Below are 27,831 nucleotides of genomic sequence, written 5' to 3' on the forward strand. Positions count from 1 at the left end.
CTGCCTATCAAGCCTATCAAGACATAATAAAGTACTATATATTGTGTTATTTTGCCATCATATATTTTAAAGTTGAGTTCATTATGAATAATATATTTGTTTTCTGTAATATGCTCAATACACTATTTACATATATCCCTTTCTGTCTTTAAAAATAATACAGGACAACTCAATATAAAGCACTATTTCTTACTATACACGTCATATAAACAATATGCAAGAACATGGTTTGTTTTGAATAAAAGTGAAGATTCAACAAACAATGGGAAAGAATGTACAATATTCTTTTAGGGAAGGGAAACAGTATTTAATCATTAGAATTTAATTTATTCATCTTACCAGATTGACACTGAAGCCCAAAGAAACCAAATGGGCAAGCACATATATTTGGGCGAATACAGGTCCCACCGTTTAGGCAAATGGGTTTGCAAATGGCTGTCCCAATATAAAACAAAATAAACATTTATTTCAGGTAAGGAGAAAAATATCACATTCTTCCTTGCTCTCTCATTATATATTTTTTAAATTAACAACACAGAATATTTCTGTTTTAAACAATAGCAATGGGGCATTTTGTCCCCTGGAATCACAGTAATATTTTGTTTAATATTTGTTTTGCAATTTTTCTTCTTCAAGTCCATCTCTATTTCTGAGGCACTTTGAGACAAATTTCTTTTCTGTCTTTTCTGTTAACTTTTTTGTTCATTGTAGAAGCAGTAATACTTTTTCAATTTGTTGTAAATGTGGTGACACTGAAGTCCATTTTATATTGACCACTATTTACTGGTTTATAGTATGAATTATATGCCTTTTATTTTACCAATGCTGTAATAATGAGGTTTCAATCAAATCTATAAATAATATAAACTGACATGTACAAAAAATCATCCATGTTGCCTTGTCTTTAATAAGACAAAACAATTGAAGAGGAATGGGAGTTACTTTGTTAGTTTGTGGATAAATATATATCACAATGTTTATTCAATATTTATTTAATGATCTGAGCAAACCTATAAAGTATATAAATTTGTCTGAATTATACAATTATACATGAATACTTTTATGATACCTGTATGCATATTTCTGTGTTTATATGTCAGTCAATGTGCATACTTTCAGTGAAAACAAACTGAAGCAAAATGCCATGAGTGCTTTTAGTATTTAAGTGCATTAATGCAAACCGGTCCCTATTTGACCTGCATATGCAAGCTGTTACACACGTAAACATAATTCTTAAGGGTTATTCATATGAACTGACAAAAACAACTTAAAATGTGTATACAATAAATATAATAAACCTTTTACTCCACAGCATTCAGTTGTTATGTTTGTTGCATAATGTAGCAAATTAGAAAAGCAACTTGTACTATTCCGTTTCCTTTGAATCTAGTCATTAAGAAAGCTGCTCTCCCCCATATGGCCCAAAAAAGAGAACAGAAATAATATTAACATTAATAATCACTACAGGGTACACCGAGCATATTGAGATCTTTTTTTCTTCTTTTTGTATTAATCAGAAAGTGAAATATGGAAAATAGCTGATGCCATGATGCCAACCTGAGATTTATAAAGACAGTACACTAGTCTTTTATTATTGCCAGTTAGATTGTTAATAATTCAAAAAGTGTCCCAGCAGGAAGCAGGAGGTTTATTGAATCACTGCTTGGGTGTTGTTTATAGTTTGCATGCTTGGCTTCCTTGGTGCATTTCAACTTGTATAAACTTGTCATGTAGGACTTGCTCTGCACCAGTTTTTACCAATTCTTAACCCTGTTTGGACTTTGGTAAAAATGCAGAACCTGGAACTTTTTAACATCACAACCTCCAACACCACCACCAATGACCACTGCAGTATGCTCCTATGCCCTAGGAAAAAAGCAATTTTGGTCAATTTATAAACAGTGTTAATAAAAGTGAAATGGAATGATATCAGATTTATCATTAAAGTGTAGCTTCCACCAAGGCTTCCACCAAGTGCTGTTTGCAGGTTAAAAGCACCCACATTTCTTCATTTATAATAATTTGCAGATATTTAGGAGGAAAAGCACCCCTACATTTGACAGCATTATCTAGGAGTGCTTATTACACTTTACAAAACATGTGCATTTCCACTTACAAACCTTCCTTGTGAGGTATAACAATACTTTGGGGCCAAGTGTTGTATTTTTCTTAGAGTAATTTACCAGATTCTATATTCTAGGAAGTATAGATCCAGTAAGTTACAGGTTTTCAGCTAATATAAAATTACATACTTAATTTCATTTGTTTCTACTTCATTAAAACTAATACTGTTAAGATACTAATACTGTTGAAGATAGGATCTTCAATCATATAGGTGAAACTCGAAAAATTAGAATATCGTGCAAACGTTCATTTATTTCAGTAATGGTGAAACTTAATATATGAAAGATATTCATAACATGCAAGGCAAGATAGTTCTAGCAGTGATTTGTCATAATTATTTATGGGGTACAGCTGATGAAAACCCCAAATCCCCCATCTCAGAAAATTAGAATAATACATGCATTCAATTAAAAAGAGGATTGTAAATAGAAAAATATCCGACTTCTGAAAAATATAAGCATGCATATGTACTTAGTACTTTGTTTGGGCCACTTTTGCAGCAATTACCACCTCATTCTGGCATGGCATGGACGCTATCAGCCTGTGGCACTGCTGAGGTATTATGGAAGACCAGAATGCTTCAATAGCGGCCTTGAGCTCTTCTGCATTGTTTCATGTCATGTCTCTCATTTTTCTCTTGGCAATGCCCCATAGATTCTCTATGGGGTTCAGGTCAGGTGAGTTTGCTGGCCAATCAAGCACAGTTATCCCATGGTCATTGAAGCAGATTTTGGTGCTTTGGGCAGTGTGGGCAGGTGCCAAGTCCTGCTGGAAAATTTAAGCTACCATCCCCATAAAGCTTGTATGCGGATGGAGGCATGGAGTTCTTCAAAATCTCCCTGTAGATGGCTGCATTGATCCTGGACTTAATGAAGCACAGTGGCCGAATACCAACAGATGCCACAGCTCCCAAATCAACTGTGGAAACTTTTTCATCTCATTTGGAAACCAAAGACCCAGAGTATGGAGGAAGAATGGAAAAGCACACACTGCAAGATGCTTGAGGTCCAGTGTAATGTTTCCACAGTCTGTGTTGATATGTCAGTATGTTACAGGAAAGGATGGTTAAATTCAACACATAAGTTAATCAAAATGGAGGCAGGGAAGGACCTTCAGCCCCATGGCTGTATGCTTCTTTGTGAGCTCTAAGAGAGACAGCCAAATTTTCAGATATTTCCAAAAGATCAGAGGAGACTAAAGGCTTGCCTCACTTCTTGGGGGAGATTTAATATCAGAAGCTGCATGCTATACCTTTAATAGAATTATTACATACTGTATTTTCATGGAAATTTTTAATAACACATGGTTACCTGTTTCACATAAAGGACCACTCCATCCAGCCTTGCATTGGCATTCATCTGGTACCACACATTCCCCACCATTCAGACAATGCTTATTACAAACCACTGAAAAACAAATTAGGGCAAGGTCAATTGCACCAATTATTAGCATTTTGCACTAAGTTATGCTGATTGAAATATAGGGCAGCCACTGAGAGTTTCTCAAGGACTACCTTATGTTATTAAAACCAAAATTCAAATGTTTGGCAAACCCTTCATTTCTTAATGAACAGCTTTTTTGTTTTTAAACCTGATTCACACAGAAACCTCTTTTAAACCTTTTGTAGATATCTTTGCAGAGAAGTGTTTTTAAAAAATGATCAAGGACAACAGGATATTCAATCATTAACCAGGGTTTGTCGTTACAATAGTGTAAAATATGTGTACTATTAAATTGTGACTAGTTTTAAAGGCAGATTATTTAAAAGTTATTAACATATTAGTATACATTTTGAACAATAACTTGATTATTAATGGCAATCCCTCCAAGTCCTTTATATTCTCAGTATTTTTTTCAATGCTTTGAATTTTGCAAACATTACTATAAACAATGTTTCTCTGCAACAGAGTTGTTACAAAGTAAGTATTGAAAAAGATTGAATACATTTTATGATATTGATGTGCTTTTAGTAAACACAACATCAGATATGATGTTATTGAGCATTAAATATATTTATTAATAATGAAATACTGAGTTACACGCTGCATACTAGATTAGATTTGATTTAAAATAATATCAGAATTATGACCTGTCACACAGTCAGACAGATGCTTAGATTGGATTTAGCATTTTTATCTACCTATTGAGTCCTCCCCAATGATTATTATTGCTGTTGTTGTGTAAAGTTTGCATTCTTCTTTCTTGTCTTGTTTATTAGCTATCAAAATGTGGGAAGATTGATAAAGTTACATACACATAATAGTATACTTACGTGTTTCACATCTTGAACCAACAAATCCATATGCACAGGAACAGATATTGTGACTGATACAGGTACCTCCATTTTCACACAGTGGATTGCAAAGTGCTATATAAAAGAACAGGAAAATGATAACTTAATTTGTAATATATTGGCTGTAATGAGGACCCTGTTAATCTATATTCTACCACTGACATATCTGTGCTTTATCTATACCAGTGATGATGAACTTTTTTTCCATCGGGTGCCGAAAGGGTGTACGCACACACCCAGAACCATATTGCAATGCCCGGGGAGGGCAAAAACAGCTTCCTCCACTCCCCAGAGGCCCTCTGGTGGCCAGAAATGGCCTGTTTCCCAACTTCTGGTGGGCCCAGGAGGCTCTGTTTTTCTCCCTCCCCAGGCTCCAAAGGCTTCCATGGGAGCCAGCCAGGGGAAGGTAAAAATGTCCTCCCCATCCCCCGGAGGCTCTCTGGAGGCCAAAAACACCCTCACAGAGCCTCTGTGTAAGTCAAAAATCAGCTGGCTGGCACACACATGCATGTTGGAGCTGAGCTAGGGCAAAGGTTTGTGTGCGAGAAGATATGGCTTCGCATGCCACCTGTGGCACCCATGCCATAGGTTTGCCATCACTGATATACAATACTGAAACTCTGACATCTGTTTGTAACCTTACAATTGAGCAAAATAATACATAAGAGGACAATAATGATAGAATCAAGATACCTCAAATGGGCTAACTTGCAGAATGCCGGGACCCATTCCCATGTGCATTAAAGTCGGGGAAGTTGTGGTTGCTTCAACATCACTGCCACTTACCTAGCTGCTTCCTTAGGACTTGCAATTCTCCTGGTTTTCCCACTGATGTTGTGCGTACAGGTTTCCCACAAACAAAGTAATTGGGAAAGCCAGCAGGAATTCAAGGGAGGGAGAAAGAGGATTTCCAAAGCTCACTGCCATCTTCCCACAAGGAAACTCAATGGGGAATCCAGCAGAAAGTTGGAAATCACTTTTCCACCCACTGCTTTTTTTGCCACTCTTGGTTATTCTATTTCTCTGTTTAGGGAAGGAAATATCTCTTAAATGATGTCCCGGTAGGTCATAGCTTATCAAGTTGTCATAAAATGAAAGTGATATTTCAGTTGCAGTTGAATTATGATTAGATGGCTAGGGATCAAGGCAGGAATTGATAATGCTGCATCTATTGATATAACATTATGTAATAGGACTGAGCAGGAAAGATGGAAAAAAACCCCAAATAACAGTGACTTAAATTTTTCCATTTGGATTTGCTTTGTCCCCTAAATGACTCATTTAATCATTTTTAAGGAGCATTAGGGTGATTTCAGGATGATTAGTGGAAGTTTTTGTAGCTTTATAAGAGCCGTGGTGGTGCTGTGGTTAGTATGCAGTACTGCAGCTACTTTTGCTAACTGCTGACTGATTGCAATTTGATAGAAACATAGCAACATAGAAGATTGATGGCAGAAAAAGACCTCATGGTCCATCTAGTCCACTCTTATACATCTAGTACACTCTTATATGGGCCGAGAGGCAAATAAGGAGCTGTGATGTTCCTTCAATACACCAGGGTGATTCCACACAAAAATATGTAACCCTTCCCTGGTGTAGAGCTGAAGGGATTGGATACTGTAGCCTAGAGGATAATTCTCTGCCTTACAAGGCAAAGGTTGCAGGTTCAAGTCCCAGTGGCACCACCTTCATCCAACACCTTTGTAACACAGTCAAAGAAATCAATGAGATTAGTCTGACATGATTTGCCTTTGATAATTTGATAATTTGAATCTCACCATGTTCAAGGCTGATTCAGCCTTCCATCCTTCCAAGGTGGGCAAAATGAGTACCCAGATTATTGGGGACAATATTCTGACTCTCTAAACCATTCAGAGAGGGCTGTAATGCACTGTATAGTATATAGTATATAAGTAGTATATAAGCCTAATTGCTATTGGTAGCTCTAAGGTGAACACTGAGGTTATTAGGGTCTTGTTTTTAATTCTCATTCTTATTTGCTGATGAATTTGGGAAAGTTTTAAACTTTGTTCTAGTTCACAATCTAGTGAAATGTGTTTTTTTTTGTCAGAATGTTGTAATAAAACTTAATATACAAGAAAGTTAGTTTATCTTATATACACATTACGCCTATACTAGTTTCCCTGTTACCTCCTCATTATATTTTCAGTTTTAAAGAGTATGGCATTGTAGTATTCAAAATAATTTGAGTTATTATTTCATATACTTTTCCATAGAGAGTCTAAGCTTTTGTGTGTGATCTTTTTCTGCCTGCATCTTCTTGCCTGCCTCCATACTAACCATGTGGCAATTGATGATAGTGTGAAAGAGATGTATAAAAAATATCTATAAGGTTTTTCTAAAATTATAATATAGTTAGATAAATGATTTACAGCCATAGACATATTTTATTCCCTGGCCTTGACTTCCATGTTTTTTTTTTAAAAGCAGTTCCTATTCTCATGTTATAATGTCAATAGAAAATGGTAAGCATTTTCTGCAAAACCAAAAGCATATTGTGATGCCTTGGTTGTAACACTGATTTATTTGGAACTAAGTTAAATCAAACTAAATTATTTTAGAGTAAGGATTTTTAAAAAGCCTGTAGAATGCTCTGGATTTGAAGACAAAACAGGTTTTAACTATAAGACGATGTGAGTGTAGCACTTCTTAAATCAAATACATATTTTGCCTGAATCACACAACTACTACTCAATCCTAGGAGAAAAACATATAGGTATTCCATCTTCTACATTTCTGTTTGACAAGTTAGTTATCGTGTAAAACTAGGAAACTAAGAAACAAGACACAAATTAAATTACACATATATTTCTTGCTTCTAAACAGAGAAGTTTTTCATATGTATTTTTTTTAAAAAAAAATACCATGTCATATTTACAGCTCTCTCACTTACAACTCTGAAATTTCACAAAAGCTACTGCTGTGTATTTGTGTTCTTTTAAAAAACATTTTAAAATATACATGCTGAAATAAGATAAATTTCAATATACTGTATGTGCATGACTGAACTTATAGTACCTGGAATGCAGCAACTCATAAAAAAAATAAGCTTATAACTTTGAAAATTCTCAAATGAAGGAAAACTAGTCTTCAGCTTCCGAATTTACTTGAATAAATAAGCTGAATTTACTTGAATAAATAAGCTGAATTTACTTGAATAAATACATCTCATTAGAGATTTTTATAAAATTACTGAACACAGGCACTGCTGTTGCCACAATCTCACAATTTAAAATAGATTTATATTGTACGGGAATAGTATCTGAAGAAAATTATTCATTAATGTCTAGCATAACTATTAATTTATTAGGTTTGCGTGATATCCTGCTCATCTGGAGGTGACTAATTTCTAACTTCGTGCAGAGCTTTGATGATTTGATGAAATGATCTATTTGAACTAAATAATCAAACCAGTTCTATTTACTGTCTTTGAGTCGCTCAGAAGAACTGATGGAATTTTATACATGCAACTCATTACATTACAAATTTGAATTCAATCTACTCTTTGCATCAAATTCAAACTGAATCTTAACTTATTAGCAGAAATAAAGTAGCTACATAATCAAGAATGTTACATGTTTTGAGTCAGTGAAAAAGACTGTACACATTAATTGAATGGAATAATATAAAGAGTTACAATAGATTTTGTAGATGTTAGACAAATGGTGGTATGAATGGCCCACGGCTCAGCTGGTCACGGACTTTGAGGAGAATGAGCTGGGTCCGTCTCGGTATCTTAGGCCAGTGTTTTTGCCAACTAAGTCTGAGAGTGAGAGTGAAGAGGAGTTAGAACCTGGGGAGCCTGGGAGACCACCTGAGACTGTAGAACCCCCAGCTATGGTAATGTCTGAGTCAGAGGATGATGGGGACATCAAAGACCCAATATTAGATGCTTGTCAGAGCTGAGAATTAATGACTGAGCATTTAGAATCCTATTTTGGCCGGCTTTCTGAATTTTGCTGATAATGGCTGAATTGGCAATTGGCCTGGCATTCTCATCTCTGTTTTTTTACCATGTTTCTTTATAAAGACAATCGTATAAGGTTGCCTTGCATCTGAGTCTTAATGGTGGATTAATTATTGGCAATTAACTGGCCCGGGCAGAACCAATAGTAGCAAAATAAATTTTCCCAGTGGCTTGAGCAATATAAGAATGTTTGTTTGTTTGTTTGTTTGTTTGTTTGTTTGTTTGTTTGTTTGTTTGTTTGTTCGTTCGTTCGTTCGTTCATTCATTCATACATTTATTTATTTATTTATTTATTTATCTATTTATTTATTTATTTATAGCTCCCAGTAAGTGGACACTAAAAATAAAACTGCCATTTGGGCCAGAGAGTATGAAAATGAACTTCTGTTGTCTCATCTAGCTGCTATTACCTGTGGAAAACAGATTTCTCACAGGATCAGCTTTTGATTAAATACAGTGGTACCTCTACTTAAGAACTTAATTCGTTCCATGACTAGGTTCTTAAGTAGAAAAGTTTGTAAGTAGAAGCAATTTTTCCCAGAGGAATCAATGTAAAAGCAAATAATGTGTGCAAACCCAATAGGAAAGAAATAAAAGCTTGGAATTTGGGAGAGAGGAGGAGGAGGAAGAAGAGGAGGAGGACAGTTGCTGCCAAAGGAAGAAGATGAAGTGAGGGGTATCAAAAAAATCCAAAACTTTAAGGCTTAAAAAAAAAGAGGGACTCTGAGGCTGCGAGGAGGAGCATGCGCCTCCCATACACTCGATGCAAGCCTGCTTTCCATACACTGCACCAGAGAGAGAAACCCAGGTGGGCAAGAGGGGGGAAACCTCCTGCTCCTTTGACCAAAAGGTGGCTGCTGCTGCTACTACCTGCTTCCTCTTCCTTCCCATGTTGAAGGGCTCCCTTCTCTTTTCACTCACTCACTTTGTAGCCGGAGCCTTTCCTTCACTGTGGTGGTGACTCCTCAGTTTGGCTGAAGCCGAGTTGATCTGGCTGGGGTGAAGCACCCCTTTTTGCCTTTCCATGCCCAGACAATCCAGGAGGCAACCTCCCATTGGGTGTATGGGAGGCAGTGAGAGGGAGTCACCACAGCGAAGTGGTTTATTCCCTCTCCAAGCACCCAGAGAAAGGAAAATGCTTCGTTCACTCTGGACTGCCAAAGCCTTCTTAAGCACCACCGAAAGGCTCCTTTGGCAGCCCAGAAAAGCCCAAGATGGCCAGGATTAAAGAGGGAATGGCAGGAAACTGGCCAGGCCTTCACGCCGCTCTCAAATTTCCTGGAAAATTTTTCCGGCCTCGGGTTCTTAAGTAGAAAATGGTTCTTAAGAAGAGGGGAAAAAATCTTGAACACCCAGTTCTTATCTAGAAATGTTCTTAAGTAGAGGTGTTCTTAGGTACAGGTACCACTGTACATTAGATGCCTGAGGCCTCCGTCCAAGTGACCCTTTTGTTTTCTTTTTGCACCACAACATTTTTTGTGGGTACTAGGAAAGTGTGGGAGAAATATTGTTGGCTTCATGAAGAATACAGTGTCTGGGGAAAATGAAGAACAGAAAATATTCTGTGACTGAGCAAAGCAAAGCTAAATATGGTAGGAAAAATTATTGCAAGAAAGAATTGGAGGTTGATGATTGACTGCCCTTTCATTCCCATTGCAGCCTATAGGAAGAAATCAAGATGGCGTAATGGTTAAGGTACCAAACTGCAAAGCAACAGATAAAGAGGTCAAGTCCACCTTAGCCATGGAAGTCAGCTGGGTGACTTTGGGCAGAAATTCACTCTTAGCCCAAGCCATCACACAGGGTTGTTTTTGTTTTGGTGAAGATAGGAAGAGGAACTGGATTAGATACATTGGGTTATTTGTAAAATAATAATATAAATGAATGGATGATCTCTAATATGTCCTTAGATTATCTGGGGTTTCTTGTCCAGGAGGATTATAATGTGCATGCTGGTATTGTCCAAACAAGAACAATCTGGGATTTCATGTCTTCTTTGACGTCCATGAATTTGTCTCCAATAATAGAGTTGGCCCAACATATTCTGTTTGGATGGGATTGATGATCTGAAAGTGCAGAATAACTATGTGAAACTCATGTTATATATAGTTTTATATGGGTTCAAACCATTCTCACAAATACCACATGAAGAGTAGTTTATATAGAAATGTGCCTAAGTTATCCAAGATCTTATTTATTTAATTAAATTAACTAGGATAACTTTGGAAACATGACTAATTGAAATGAACAACGATGAAATATGTTTCTCCTTGCCTGTAGGAGGCACTTTTAAGATTTCTAATAAAAATAAAAAGTACACCTTTGACCTCGAATAATGTATCTACAAACTGTGGGCCTATCCCATAAATATAATTTCTGAAAAAGAGGATCAAGAAGGTGATACTCTCATCCTCAAGATACTTATGAAGGATTCTAATTATTTGGATCTAATTCAATCAATGATTTGATTATTTTGGAGAAAATGCTAAGTGCCTTGGAATTCTCAACGGTTCATTGTCATCAGCAACAGTATTCTTCTGCTTCAACTGGGTGCCAAGTCTTTGGGAACACAGATTTACAATAGTTCACTCTGATGCCAGGAGCTCATATAATGGAATTATTGCTTGACACTAGGCTGTTGACCTGCGGTGTCCCACAGGGTTGCATCTTATCTTGCATTTTATTCATTAAACTGCTGGAGAAGGTCATAAAGAGATTTAGAGTGTGGTGTCATCAGTATTGCTCCTTATCAGTTAACTGAAAGAGCAATCAATAAGTTAAGCATTGCCTAAATCTGATAATTGGGAGGATAAGGGAGAACCTACTCAATTAAAACCAGAGAAACCAAGATACTCTTGGTAAATAGGAAAAGAGATCTTGGAGATTGAATAACTCTCCCTCTGAAAAAGCAAACTCACAATATAAGAATGCTGGTAAGCTTCTGGCCTGAATAAATTTGGTGTTGATTCTCAAAGCCTTGGTTATATTTCATTGGTATTATTATTAATAATTAATTAATAATTTATTAGATTTGTATGCCGCCGCTCTCCAAAAACTATTACACATTCTGTATCCCACCAGCTGGTCAGATCCCACAGAATCGGCCTTCTTCAGGTCCTTTCAGCCAAGCAGTGTCGACTGGTGGGGCCAAGGGGAAGGGCCTTCCCTGTGGCAGCTCCAGTCCTCTAGAATCAACTCCCCACCCTGAGATTCGTACAGCCCCCTCCCCCTCCTGGCCTTTCAAAAGGCTTTAAAAACATGCCTTTGCTGGCAGGCCTGGAACCATTGAGCGTGAACACTCTGCTCCATCTGTTAGTATGTTTGTGGTATTGGATGTGTTCTGGTTGAATGATTTCAGGATTTTAAAATTTTGTAATTGCTTTTATCTTGCATGCTGCCCTGAGTCCATTGGAGAAGGGTGGCTTATAAATGTAAATAAATAAATATTTAAGCTGGTACTATCTTTGAAAAATGTGCAGAAACAGCAGCTTGTACAAATTGTATCAGCAAAGCTGCTAACCTGTACAAGGTAAAGGATCATTACTGCTGGTACTGCAAAATCAACAATTGTTTACTGGGCACACTTGTAGAGCCTATTATAGAGATTAACTTTCCCATGATGAAACTGTTCAGCTATTGGGATTTGAACACAAGACTCTTTTGCTTATCCCCCCCCCCCATACTTTCTAGTACTATACAAGGACCTTTTCTTGTGTTGTTCTCATTTATGAAACAACTATTTTGGCTTTTTCTCAGTATTTAGAACATCTGTAAAATATTTTGCTTTTGCTAAGCTCATTATTGCTAATTGATTTTAGCATTAAGTTTACTATTAATTGTAGTGTATACTATATTATTATAATTTAGCCATCTTGATTATTCACTAGAATAGAAAGGCAAGGCACAAAGCATAACTGCAAATAAATAACATTCATCCTAGCCATGAATATTTATCCCTATTTAGTCTTCTTTTGCAGAAAGTATTTATAATCCTTATCTTTGTATATTTAGAAAGTTGATTATAAAAATCCAACATAGATTACTTCTTTTCAGAAGGTGAAGAATTATGAATAAAACACAATTATTTCCTTTGTATTTATAATAAAAATTGATTTTCTTGATTATGTTAGTTGTGGATTATAATATAATTAGCCTATATTTCTTCCCATCCACTGGCCTGGAAAAGAATACTCATTTATTTAGATTATAGTTCTTTAAAATCTTAATGCATCAAGAATCAATTCATAGTATTGATTTAAGAATTTGATTCCATTTTGTAGTTTGTTTTGTATCACTATTTATATCTAGATAAATATGATTAAGTCAAACTTTTGATCTTGATGTGATTTGCATTTTCTGGAACACAAAGGTAAGAAAGAAGTGGTCACAGATGTAAAGATGTGCAAGAGAAAATGCCTATTTAAAAAAATTACACATATTTTTGTGTATTAGCACAGGATGCATAAAACTACTAAGAAAAGAAAAATCTGAATTATAGCTTAGATTTTTTTTTAACCTGGAGAAAGGAATTCATTTGTATGGGTCTAGTCTATTTCATATGTTAAGAAATTAATTGTTGCAATCATGAAGAACAGTAGGATATGTGCTCATGAGAAATTATTGAAAATCTCAGATTTGAATCTGTTGGTTTTTTAATTATTCTACATAGAATATAAGTAGTAAATATTAAGGGAGAAATATATACAGTATATATATATATATGCATAAGCATTTACAAAAGGTGTTTGCCATATTTCACACCAATGTGTATTATTTTTCCCCATAGATATGTGAGTGCTGAGTACTCAAGAATTGATCCAGAATTTTCCTGTTATATGTTAACCAATACTAAAATGCACAGCTGTACATAGTGAAATATGCAAATAAAAAGTCAATATGCATTAAGGAAGTATAGAAAATTAGTGGTTATTGGCTTCAGTGGTTGAAAGACTGCCATTTTTTAAAAGCATTATTGTACTTTATAATCTAAACTGTCAATAAATGAGTATACTGTTAGCTGTTTTTACTAACGATCAATATATAAACAATGAAAACTGATGCTTGACTAGAAGAACTGATGATTGAACTCAACAACATGCATTGGAATTTCACTAGATTATGTGAAACAAAATGAAAACACAAAAATTTAGTTAATTTGATAAGCCTGGGCATTTATTATACACTAGACGTACCAAACATGGAAAATGCGGCAGAATTGGTTTTTGTCATCAAACAAAAGCTAAAAGACTCTGTGGTAAAATTTGAAACTATATATGAGATAGAATAGTCCGATGCACCACAAAATTGAATAAACAATACAAGCTTCAAATCATCTAAGCTTATGAGCCAAAAATAAGCTATAATGATGATGAAGTCAATGATGTGGCTTGCCTTGAAGAGAAAGAAAAATGCTGATACAAAATAATAATGGGTAACTTTAACGTAAGAATAGGAAGAACTATATGTGGAGAAAAAGCAACTGGTTCATATGAATGAGATAACAGAGATGACAGACTAGTAGATTTTGCTAAAGGGCAGGAACTTTATATCTTGAACTCATTTTACAAGAAAAAGGTTAGCAGAAAATGGATATGGAAGAGTCCATCTGGGTAGACAAGCAAAATTGACTACAACATGTCAAGTGATAAAACCATATTCTGCAATTATACTGTTATCAATTGTTTTAACGTTGGAAGTCACCATAAAATAGTATAAGCTAAAATGAAGATAACTATCAAAAAGTGTGAATGAAAGCGATAAAGAGGTCATGAAAAATAAAGATAAAAAGTGGAGTGATAAACTGTTGGAGAAGAATAGTGATTTTTGATATTAATCTTATCAAATTGTTTTGCTCTATTGCAAGATTTGGAAAAGATGGCTATTATGGACCAAAATGAACATATAGTTAAAAACATCCTTGAATCTGCTACATCTATAGCCATGTCAGAAAACTACTTCATACAGTCAAAAAAGGTCTGATGAAACTATTGATTTAAGGAAAAAACAATGAAGAATGAAGAATACCAGAAATTTCACTAATAAACTGGAGTAATAAATTGAACTTTGCAAATCCATAAGAAAACAAATCCAAGAAGAAACATGTCAATTTAATGAGAAGCTCGTGAAAAAGGCAATTGAGAAAACAAAGGGATTAATAGAGCAAAATGCAAGCTTATAAATGCAAGAAAAGGTTTTGCAGTGAAGATGGCTTTGTGTGTAGAACAAGCCAGGAAATGTTAGAAATAATTGGAAAATTCTATTCAGGGCTATGCAAAGATTAAAGTCATGCAAAAGTAACAACATCCATGAAAAAGGAAATACCAGATATCCTAGTGGAGGAGGTATCAAGTGCTACAAAATCAATGAAAACTGGCAAAACATCCGGAAATGACTGTGTTAGAGTTGAAATGCAGAAGGCTGGTGGTCAAAATTTACACAAGATACTGTACTAGAGATGTATCAGGGAAGAAAAAATTACCTGATGCATGGAAAAATGCTTTAGTGATTCTTATACGCAAGAAAGGAGCCCAAGATCACAAAATGATTTAAAGAACTATAGCCCGATAACCCTTCTTTCATCATCTACAAAGTTTTCACCAAGATAATAGTAAATAATAAATAGTAATATTAAATAATAGAGTAATAGTAAATAGTAAATAATAGTAATAAAAAAGAATATTGAAAACATTAAATGACAGACAGGATGATAGTTCTTATATATAGCTGGGTCCAGGGAAGGCTTCTTGAGGAGGGGGTGCACAAGGAAGGATCCCTCCCTCAATGAAGCATTGGTAATCTCCTGGACCCAGCTCCATGTCACCTCCCTGCAGGCTGAAACCAGCCAGGAGGGACACGGGTCCCATAAGCAGGTGGCGGAACTCAAAGCTCCAATGGCCTTGTCCACTTCATCAGGTGTTACCAGGTCAAACGCCCTCCAGACAGATGGACTAAATAACCCTAACCCTAAATCACACATTTAAAGTTTGCCCAGAATTAGGCAGAGAGAAGCATTTAGAGACTGTTGGATTAATATAAGCCCATTTTAACTGTGCATTGCTGTGGGGGGTCAGATTCAGCAAATAAAATTAACAAAACAAACCCTTCTCTTGTTTTTTTTTCAGTGCTTCTAGCAAAACCATTTAAATGAGACTCAATTGAAGTTGAAGTTATGTTGGATGTTTCTAGGAATAAATACTTTCACTACGATTTTTGTAACATCTGAGTAAAGACTAAGTGGCAACATTCTGCGTCCTTTAACAAGATTGATTTTTCAACTCTTCTTTTGTTTTGTCTCTTACCACATCCAACTTCTTCAAATCAATAAATGCAAGAAACACTTGCCATCTTCTAAGCTATGTTCTAAAATATGTTTTCTATCGTCTATGTGTGTTATTCTTAGAGAAAAATAAGGGGAAATCCCAGTACATCAGGCATCTTATAAAATAAACGGTAAGTCGCCTTAATGGTTGTAATGATTTGATTATTGCAACAATTCTGCCTGTTTAATTTGAAATGAAAATTAAATGAAAATTAAAATCACCAGTTTGGAGTAGAATGTTGGGGTTGGGGTTTTTTTTTTTTTAGAACATTGAATATTTAGTGAAACTTCTGGACAACTCTTAACAAGGTCATGAAGAAAATTGTGTTGAAACAAAATAAGAGAGCAGTCACATAAGCTGCGTGAAGATTTTTTTTTAAAAAAAACCCCCAAATATCTTGTTATGTATTAAATTGTATACATGGTTTCACCCAGGTCCGGTGTTTGAGCAGGAAAATGAGGCATCTGACAGCTCCCTATAAAAGGACTAGCTACAGAGAAGTTGCCTAGTAATGAAGTGTTCCTTGAAGTCTGTCTCCTGTCATTATTCCCAAAACTAAACAGGTCTCATCATATAACATGTCATTAGTGATATAGTGATGAAGCCAAACTTATGGTCAATATATTCTGAAGATCACATAGGAGCCACATACTTTTATAACCTTCATTCAGAACTATATGCACAAAGAAAAATGATTCACGTATATCTCTGTCTTTGCATCTCACCCTTCTAATGATCCCTGGTAGTGATGAGGCTTGTAGAACCACCCAATTTAATATTCTCTCTCAGAAATATGCACTGTAATTATGTTCCCTAAAGTCATGTATAGAATTTTAAATGATAAGTGTAATTTTCTCTTCGGGGTATTACTGATAGAATTCAAAAGCATTTTTTTCCTTTTAAGTTATACATTACCCATGCATGATTTAATACAAAAGTACAGTGCATTGAACTATATTCATTTATGCCATATTTTTTGAATTGACAATAGGTTCTATTTCTAGACAGATCTATAATTCTGACTAAAGAATTCTGTAGTATAATTCTGTAGCTATACAGAATTCTGTAGTATCATTCTGTAGCTAAAATCTAAATTTTGAAGTATTCAGCTTTTTCTCCCTCATATAATGTCTCCATTTGCTATCCTCAATTATTGTCTCATGTACCATGCCATTATGTAATACTATTACATGATCCATGAGACTGGGAAAAATACCCAAGTACCTGATGTTAATATACTGTAATTTGTAGTTTGTACCATAATAGGTACAGAACTGGCATATTTCATTTTTCTTAACTACAAAGTTGTGTTCCATTTTTTATTTCAGAGTAAATAACTTTTTATTAATATAATGTAAGTGGACATGGCAAACTATATACAGTATTCACATTCTCTTTCTTCAACAATGCTGTTTTCATTAAGGTTAAAAAGAAAGGAAATAAGGTTTCAAAAATATAACTAAAAAATATCTACAATAATATCTATCATCCTTGATTCTAGTTGAATCAATCTCCCTTTCTCTCTTCATCTCTCCCTCGCTCTTTCTCTCTCTCTCTCTCCCTCTCTCTCACACACGTATATTTGGGGAGAGAGGGGGGAGGGAGGGATGATCAGGATCTGCATTTTTGGGTTTGTCTTAATTATTACTTTATTGGACTTTTCCCCATTCAATTTATATTGTTTTTTTCCCCAGGCAAGCACTGAAGGTAGCGCACCAAATTTATAATTTACTTATATTTAACAACTATAGATATATATTATTGTCAACATGGGAATAGTATGAAAACGTCTGAGAAGATTGACATCAAAATTTAAATTATTTAGGGGATTGTCTTCTGGTAATCCATTTCCCCATAGTTTCCAACACTAGTATTGGAATAATTTTTTAAATCTATTAATGCATGTGGTATGCCAGGCTACATGTGTTTAATAGGACACATGTAATGTTAATATTCTTAATACCCCTAATAATTAATCATGAATTGATTTTGCTAATAATCTCTTCTCCCCTCTCACCGCCCTCTCAAAAAATTCTTACCATAACATTGTATTCCATCACCACTGTATCCATAGGGGCAGGGTCCACATTTGAATGCCTGAGGCGTTGTTGATTCACAGGGCACACCAGGGAAACATGGCATATTTGCACAGTTGACTCGCTTATTAAATGATCTCCAATCAATTACCAAATGGTTTACACCTGAGGCATAAGACTTTCTGAATGAAGCCGTCCTTCCTGAAATTCTTGACTGCAAAGAGCTCCCTTGTGCCTGGCTACCTTGATTTACACGAAGAGAAAATGGCGTTTTCCGATGGAAAGGTGACAGCAACAGTGTGGTCCACAAAGACTTTCTCAAATACTTTGCTTTAGAACCATGGTCAGAATTAGTCTCGGTAGCTGAAATCCCAAGAGATTTTCCAGAAAGTGACAGATTAGTTGAAGTATGGCTCTGTTGAATAGCATGTAGCCTTGTGCCAATGACGTCTTGATTGGAAATATTCCTTGTAATACCCTCTTGAACCTGCAGTTTATAATCTTTTAGATTTTCAGTAGCTTCATTTTTTTGAAGACGATCTCCTTGGGTGACATTTTTTATTGGAAAGGATTTTCCTATAGATGGTGTAAAAGACAGAGGCACCACTCTTTCTTTGAAGGGAGGTTGAATGTCAATAGTTAAGGGATATCTTGCTGTATGGAAACTTGTTTCTAATTTTGGAATATGATCTTGTGAAGATGCAGAATCAATATCTTGTAAATTCTTAGTAACACCTTGGGCAAAGGAGATTTTGGCTTCCCCAGGGACTTCCAGAGGTAGACGTTTTGCAGAACTTGATACTAAATGAAAAAAGATGGATCAGCACAAAATATTATATATTTGCTCTTCTCTCTCTCTCTCTCCACCCTCCCTCTCCTTTCCCTCTCTGATTATACACACACACACATATATTAGATTTCATAGATTTTTCACGGATATAGGTAGATAGGTTTTGACATATTTGGGTCTTTTCCTGTGTGAGGTTGGTAGAATCCTGGTGACATTTCAACGAGTTCTCACTTGTCATCTCCAGTCTGGTGCTTTCGGCTTTGTGCTTGTGCAAACTCAATATGATGAATGGGACCTCATCGGAACGTCACCAGGATTCTATCATCCTTACACGGCAAAAGATCCAAATATGCCAAGACAAGACTGTAAAATCACTACAAAATATACAAAATGCTAAAATCAGCTACCTATTAAGAGGAGTTATGTCTCTTCTCAGATTTTCTAAATGGTCAAACAGCTCCTGAAAAGAACACATTATGGAGCCTGAAAACAATTCCTGCATTGCGAATAACGCAGAAGACAGTTCACCCATCTATAAAACAGATGACCTTCTGACAACAGAAACACTTAATGGCTGAAGACGTTTGTAACAACAGAGACAGTTCTTAAGTCAGTCAGACTTTAAAGATCAATTAGCACTTTAATAAATATGCTCCTCTATTTAATATGCCGGGGATAAATTTATCTCAAATACTTTTGATTGTGATTATCTGTAGAGAAATCTAGTGCCACAACTAAACTTCCCTGAAGCAATCCACAACACACTCTTCCAACTCACCCCATCTCAAAGGTTGGAGGGAAATCCAGCTCTTTGCCATCCAGAATGTTGTTTTTACTAGAGACTGCTGTATTTTCCAGATTTGATATGTATCTTAAATATATTTGTCAGCCTTCAGAAATTCTGTCTATTCCACTAAAGTTTGAAAATAACCATTTTTTTTCACTTGGAAGGACCTTTCTATCCACTTCTGATTTTGAAATTATATTCCCAACATGGCTAAGTCCTTATTCAAAGGAACACTTAATGAAACAGCTAATTCTTTCCTATGCAATATCTTCCCCAAATTAACATTGAGTATCAGTACTGCAATGAAATAAAAGCACTGTAAAACCCTAGTCAGTCAGCTATTCTGATAAGTTCAGAATTGTCCCTACATTGTTATTAGTAGTAGTACCAGTTGAAATATTTTTTCCTAATTTCCTACACAAGTTATTGATTTTTAAATTTTTTATTCATTTAAAATATTTATATTCTACCCTATATTATTATTATTATTATTATTATTATTATTATTATTATTTATTTATTTATTTATTTATTTATTTATTTATTTATTAGATTTGTATGCCACCCCTCTCCGAAGACTCGGGGCGGCTCACAACAGTAATAGAAACAATATAACAGTGAAACAAATCTAATATTAAAATAAAACATATCTAAAACCCCAACAATTTAAAACCATACAACACATACATACCAAACATAAAATATAAAAGCCTGGGGGAGGATGTTTCAGTTCCCCATGCCTGGCGATAAAGGTGGGTCTTGAGTAATTTGTGAAAGACAAGGAGGGTGGGGGCTGTTCTAATCTCTGGGGGGAGTTGATTCCAGAGGGCCAGGGCCGCCACAGAGAAGGCTCTTCCCCTGGGGCCCACCAAACGACATTGTTTGGTCGACGGGACCCAGAGAAAGCCAAATCTGTGGGACCTTATCGGCCGCTGGGATTCGTGTGGTAGAAGGCGGTTCCGGATGTATTCTGGTCCAATGCCATGTAGGGCTTTAAAGGTCATTACCATATACTATATCATATTCTCAGCGAAACCTACAGTATCATCTTCCATTGAATATATAATTAATACATTCCCAGATGAAGTTGAATTGAATTAGTCATATTGTATTGTAGTGTAATAGGATCTTTTTCACTTTGCTTGCCAATATAAGTTTCTAAGGAGTTTTTGAATTAATGAATAAAATATTCCACTAACTGTGTGATAGACATGTCTGTTTAAAACAGCAAGTGGCAAAATAGGGTCTCCTTCTTTCTTTTCCATTTAATATTGTACTGTACTTTCAGTAGCAAGGATAATCACATTACTTAAAATGCTACATAATTTACAAAAGCTAAGAAGAAAGTGGGTTTCACAAGTAGAAATTAGAATCAGAGCAGTATTTTATTTTAAATGACATTTTTATTAAACTATGAAGAAGGGTTAACACTGAAAGATCACCCGAGATCAACAGCTTTATCTTTTTCTTTTATTTCAAACAATCTTCAATATCTTAAGACGTATTATACATTCTACATTGACGAACCTAAACTGGTTATACTTGTCCCAATGTGCTATCATATAATTGAAGAAGATGAAAAATAATGGTGATGGCATAAAATGCCCCAAGGTCGAAATGAAATCTGCATTCCCTTCACAAAGCAACATTATTTTGTATAGTCTGTCAGGATAGATTAATTAATGTGCTTGTATATATAAATAGATTAAAAAAACATCTGATGCAGATTTGGATATATTCCTGTCTTTAACTCTTGCATAAATATGGAAATAAGGAAAAGAGATGTTTGCTTGGCATTCTCTTTCAAATACAAGAATTTGGTCAAAATAGTTTTGTGGATCTTGTGGAGAATACAAAACTTTGTGCATTTAGGAAACCATAGGATGTAAGGGCCAGGCCAAGATCCATTATAAACTACAGCACGCTTTAAAGCAGAGGTGTCAAACTCAAGGTCTGTGGGCTGGATGCGGCCCATGGGATGCTTAGATCTGGCCTGCAGGACCGCCCTGGAAACAGCGAAAGACTGGCCTGCTGCCCTATGTCAGTGAAAACGGAGCTCAGGTGGGCCATGCACAAGCTCCATTTTCACTGGCAGAGTGCTAGCAAAACAAATGACTAGCAAAAGTGACATTTGATCACATGAGTGACATCAAGCTGGCCACACCTATCCTGGCTATATCCCCCATATAGGTCAAACACAACCCTGCTGCATCAGGCAATCAAATTGAGTTTGACACCCTGCTTTAAAGAGACTCTGGCAAAGGACAGTGACATGAGAAAAATAACCTTTAGAGAACCATCTTTCAGCTGTGGTGAGGGGGGCGTTTGCCCAGGTTTGCCTGGTGCACCAGTTGCAGCCCTATCTGGACCGGGACTCATTGCTCACAGTCACTCATGCCCTCATCACCTCGAGGTTTGACTACTGTAATGCTCCCTACATGGGGCTACCTTTGAAAAGTGTTCGGAAACTTCAGATCGTGCAGAATGCAGCTGCGAGAGCAGTCATGGGCTTACCTAGGTATGCCCATGTTTCACCAACACTCCGCAGTCTGCATTGGCTGCCGCTCAGTTTCCGGTCACAATTCAAAGTGTTGGTTATGACCTTTAAAGCCCTTCATGGCACTGGACCAGAATATCTCCGAGACTGCCTTCTGCCGCATGAATCCCAGTGACCGATTAGGTCCCACAGAGTGGGCCTTCTCCGGGTCCCGTCAACTAAACAATGTCGGTTGGCGGGCCCCAGGGGAAGAGCCTTCTCTGTGGCGGCCCCGACTCTCTGGAACCAACTCCCCACAGAGATTAGAACTGCCCCTACTCTCCCTGCCTTTCGTAAACTCCTTAAAACCCACCTTTGTCGTCAGGCATGGGGGAACTGAATCACTTCCCCCGGGCATGTACAATTTATGCATGGTATGTTTGTGTGTATGTTTGTTTAGTAAATGGGTTTTTTTCTTAAAAAAAATCTTAAATTATATTTAGGTTTGTCATGAATTGTATCCTGCTGTGAGCCACCCTGAGTCTGCGGAGAGGGGCGGCATACAAATCTAATAAATAAATGAATGAATGAATGAATGAATGAATGAATAAATGAATAAATAAATGAATAAATAAATGAATAAATAAATAAATAAATAATAAAAACCCTTGAGGAATGTAATTTGCACTTTTGTTCTTGGGGCTCAGTGGTAAAAAATAAACTTTTTACCTTCTTGTGGTCTCTTTCTACGTACCATTTTTGGAGTATAAGACGCATCTTAGTTTTTGGGGAGGAAAATAGGGGGGGGGGAAATCTACCTACCAGGTATTCATCTGGCTAGCATCCTTAGTCTGGTCAACTTCAGCACATTATTTTATCCCCTGGTAAGGGCTGAAAAAAATCTTCTTTGGAGGGAGTAGGAATGAAAACAAGCCTGCAAAGACTTAGAGCTACTTCCCCACACTTCTTCAGGGGCAGTAGGAATGAAAAAAATCCTGCAAGCCAGGAAGAACATTAGCACCTGGTTAGGGCTGAAAAAACTGCTGTCAGGCATAGGGAAATTGATTCCCCTGGGCCGTTTCCATTTTATGTATGGTTTGTCTGAGATGTATGACTGTTTTTAATATTAAGGGTTTTAAATTGCTTTTAATCATTGGATTCGTACTGTTTTGTTATTGTGAGCCGCTCCACGTCTTCAGAGAGGGGTGGCATACAAATCTAAATAATAATAATAATAATAATAATAATAATAATAATAATAATAATAATAATAATAATAATACATACATACATACATACATACATACATACATACATACATACATACATACCCAAATTTTCAGCCTATTTTTTGGGGAAAAGATTTGTTTTATATTCTGAAAATATGGTAACTCATTCTTTTTCTTCCTTTCTGGACAATCAGAAAGCCTGTCTGGGGATCATTGATACAGTTTCATTGTTACAATTGCTGGAGTTTTACTAGTGTTCTCTCTCCCTCTCTTCCCTGAGCCAACTATAATTGGGAATGCTGAAGGAAAGGAGAATATACTATTCCCAACTGTAATTGGGAATGCTGAAGGAAAGGAGAACATTTTCCCATCATTACAGAGCAAAATAAAGCAGCAGGGCAGCATCCTTTATTTACACCCATTCATTTAGCGACTTACAACCATTTTTCACACTTATGACCATTGCACCATCCCCATGGTGACACAATCAGAATTCAGATGCTTGGCCGGTGGTTCATATTCATGGCAGTTGCAGTGTCATGGGGTCACATGATCCACCTTTTGCAACCTTCAGACAAAGTCGATGGGGAAGCCAGATTCACTTCACAACCGTGTTATTAACAACTGCACTGATCCAGTTAACAACTGTGGCAAGAAAGGTCATAAAATGGGCATAACTCTCTTACGAGGGAAATTTTGGTCTCATTTGTGGTTCTAAGCTAAGTATATTCCCCTGCTGATGAAAGAAAAAACATAGCAGGTCAACAGTGGTTGTCATAACATCTACTAGTCATTGCTATGTTTGTTGGTTTACGATCTTGCACATGTAAGGAATGACTGTTCTGCTGCTTGCCTAGCAATTCATGGTCGCAAGCCTTGTCGAGGGATGGGTTCCAAATTCCAATTTTTTTTACTACCATTGACAATCATGTGACCGGGGTGGGAGTGTTGTGGGAGTCATTGTGATATCACCAGCGGTTTGCTACCAATGCGCACAAACTGATCCGAACTGGGAGGAACCCACCCCTGGCCTTGTCCCTTTTGGATGCCTTCTGAGCAGCCATAATAGCCCAGAGAGAATTAACATACAAGCCAAAAAGATCACAGCCTGCCCGTGTTTTATATTGTTGCTGTTAGAGAGTAGTTTCATAAATATAGCCAATATTCCTTCAAGTCATTGTGTTTAAGCATCTGTTTATTTAATTGTATGATTATCTGCTTGCCAGGAATTCAAATTGATTTTTATCAGCCTTTTCATTATTTGCTGGGACAGAAAATTGAATGATTAGATACCTGTTCTACATTACCTCCAGGTTAAATTACTATAACAGTTTTTCCACAGAGCTTGGAATGCATTCTAAAGATCGCCCGATACGAAGCCTGTTTTTGATTCAATAATACTTACTCTTAAATATATAATTGCTTTGGAGAGAAGATATTTAAATTGCTCCCTGTTTGCATTGAAAACTGCCTACATCAATCTTTGAAGGACACCTTACTCTGTATTCTACCTCCTCTCTGAAGTGTCAGGCCTGTCTGGGAATGTTTGATACATTTTTCATTGTTACAATAGCTGGAGTTTTTCTAGAATTTTAGATCATACGTTGTTTTTTGTGTTAACTGCAGCTTTTAAAAAATGTCTGGTTTTTATTGGGTTATGATTTTTAATATTATTACATAGTTAAAATGCATTGAGGCAGTTTAATGTGGTTAAGGAAGCAGACCTAGAAACTAGTCCCATTTTAGGCATGAAAACAGGCTGGATGATTTTGGATCAGTTACTCTATCAATTATATCCATCTCACTGGGTTGTTGGGAAAATAAGGAGAAGAACAAGTATTAGGTATGTTTGATGCTTTGAATTACTTACAAAGTAAGAAAGTCATGATCAAAATCTATTTTTTTTTCAAAAAAATACATTTTATCAGTTTTATGTTGTATGAAAATGTAACATTGTTGTATAAGTGTTTCTCTCTCTCTCTCTCTCTCTCTCTCTCTGTGTGTGTGTGTGTGTGTGTGTGTGTGTGTGTGTGTGTGTGTAAGTTTTGGTGTGACTCAGCCCTTGCAAGGTAGATTGGCTATAAATATTTGGAGCCCCCCAGAGACAAGGTTTCTAATTCTGGATGGGCTGCTGCGAATAGACCCAGAGTGCAATGTGTGGGGCCTACAGGACTTACAGCTTCTGTTCAAAGAAAAGGTGACAGCCATGGCAAGGAGGACCAGATTTACCAACACCTGGACAGGGAGAACTTGATCACAGTAATTCACATCTCTATATTAGACTATGTTAGACTACTGTAGCACATTCTTTCATCTTTTAGCTATACAATTTGGGCAAATACCCTTTGAATGGTGTGAGAAGAAATGGATTTACAGAGGAAAAAACTGCAGATTACAGGAATCAAAAGCACTACTCCGGTGACCTTGAGGACACAGGTAGATCTCAAAGTGCTTCAATGACCTATTAAAAGGATGCAGATTACCAACTGTCTGCAAGGAGTATAAATCCCTCCATTGCCCAGTACCCCGTCAGAACTTCTTGGATGAGAAGTGAAATGTTTTCAAGAGGAAAAAAAACCAGGAAAATCCGGTTGGCTCTTTAAAAAGCAACTTTGGGATAAAGAGCTAAATAATCACCATTCTCATATACTGTATTTTGGGTCTCCAAATTGTCCAACATTTTTTTCTGTACTCTCTCTTCTTGTTTCCTCCCACACATTTAAGCCATCTAATGGAGGACTTGCAGATCACATTCATTGAGAATGTTCCACAATTTTCCCCAAGCTTCTTTCTTTAGGTCCATTTTACTGGAAAGCAATTGATTCTTATTTTCCTTTGCACTCACAACAATCTAGAGACTAAACGTCTATGGAGATTCTCAGTCATCCAAGTCATGGTTGTCCCAAAAGTCTTTTTCCCCCCCAAAAAATGCAACTGGACTTTGTTTTCTCCTGGAAAAAGCAGACTCCCGTTTGCCTTCTGAAAAAGCACTTTTGTGACAACAGACTAATTTGTTTCTTTTGGCTTACATTTCTGACCTTTCATTTGCAATTAAACTTTGGCCTAGCAAACTGTCAAGCCACTGCAGAGGTTGGTGATAAATTAACAGCTTGCCCCACCACCTATGGAAGATGGGCGGGGTGAATACTAGGAGAGAACAGATGCAACCACTGGGGCCAGAAGTGAGGAAAGAACTGGCAATGCTGGCACAATCTGATTGGAAAACATGACAAGTTTGTGGGTGGGGGACAAGGGATGAGAACTTTCAACTGAGTGGGAAATTCCGATTCAGGTTTCCTTGTGTAGGTGCCAGAATGGCTCCAGAAATAAATTGGAGCTTTGAGGAATACTTTGACTCAGAGTCGGATGTTAGCTGGAACCTTGACACAAACTTATACAAGTTGCTTTAAAGAAAACAGTAGCTAATTTTTCATTCTCAAGGCTAATTCAAGGCACTAATTTAATTTTAAACTCCTGAACAATTTGCTTCCTCTTAGATCAACTTGCCAATCCTTTATTTTTCAGTGAGATCTATAGTTATAGATTTACAGATTAGAGCACTGCTGAGCTCTCATCCCAATTGTGTCCTTCCAAGAAAGACTGGTGGCAAATCGTGCTATTTCTTTGCTACCGAATCATAGCATTCCTTTTGACCTACACATTCTTATTGTAATTTATTTTTATTGATCGATTTTAGTTACTACACTTGTTATTTTAAATTTTATGGTAATTATATAATATTTCTATTTTTCTAACCTTATTATATTTATGGATGGAAGTCAGTTTATAGATTTCTACAAAAATCAAAAATCCTATATATGTTTGTATTAATGCATACAGGAAGAGTAGGCACATCTGTAGTAAAGGTATTCACTTAGAATAAATCTATAAAATAGTGAATATGAAAGAACTATTAAAATAAGATGTAGGGAATAAATCTTTTATTTTATTGATAGACATGTACATGCTACATTAAACAAAATCGGCATATAATATTCCATTATCTGTTCATTAAGAAACTACGCACGGTGCTTTCCAAGGAAGGAACCATCCATCAAAATTATTTTAATTTTAAGCTTAATTAAATTAATGTGCACGTTAGCCAGGTAAGTTGGAATGATGCTAGAAAGAAGAATACCACTATAGTAAAGTTTTTAATTGTATCCTTTGTTCATAAAATGCAAATCATTCATTTCTACTAAAGGGCATGCTGCTGGACACAGAGGAAATGCAAACATCAAACTCAAATCACAACCAAGATTAGCATATTTAGATATGAACATGGGATTCAAACTTGTATGCATTTGGTATATTTTTCCTTTACAGATAGCATGGAAAGTTGTGCCAGTGAAGGATGATGCCAGTGCCAGGGCACTAATTTTACTGCAATTCCACATAACTATAAGAAAGAATGGATAGTCTTTTTCAGACTTGCTGTGTTGGACTGACTGCTGACCTAACCAATATAATGTTCATACAATATAATGTTCAAATGTTCACACAACACGCAGAGAAATTAATAAAATGTCATTCTTATCTTATGTTTCCTGCGCTGTCAGATTCTTCCTTCAGGCTAAAAACAGTGTGATACTGACACATATAGATGAGCTACACTCAAAGAGATTCAATCTTTCTCTCTGACATAGGCAAACAAAGATGCAGAAAAAAGCCTTGTGGAAGAAATCCCATCATTTTTCTCCCCAAAGAGTATCATTACATTTTTTTCCAATAAAAAAAATGAAAACAACTTGAGTTTGAATTCATTTGGATGAGAAATACAGGTAGTCCA

At 36.2% G+C, this 27,831-nt stretch overlaps 1 protein-coding gene across 1 annotated transcript in view; it reads right to left on the reverse strand.

The window, feature by feature from the left end:
* Positions 1-27,831, reverse strand: part of VWDE (von Willebrand factor D and EGF domains) — a 332,452-nt gene that overhangs the window by 72,866 nt on the left and 231,755 nt on the right. The window contains exons 22-25 of the mRNA XM_070753903.1: positions 17,764-18,561; positions 4,397-4,492; positions 3,435-3,530; positions 340-435 (exon numbers count right to left, since the gene is read on the reverse strand). Coding sequence (XP_070610004.1) covers positions 340-435; positions 3,435-3,530; positions 4,397-4,492; positions 17,764-18,561 — 1,086 coding nt within the window. The remainder of the gene's footprint in view (positions 1-339; positions 436-3,434; positions 3,531-4,396; positions 4,493-17,763; positions 18,562-27,831) is intronic.

Source organism: Erythrolamprus reginae, chromosome 1 (assembly GCF_031021105.1).
Source record: "Erythrolamprus reginae isolate rEryReg1 chromosome 1, rEryReg1.hap1, whole genome shotgun sequence".
Classification (NCBI taxonomy): Eukaryota; Metazoa; Chordata; class Lepidosauria; order Squamata; family Dipsadidae; genus Erythrolamprus; species Erythrolamprus reginae.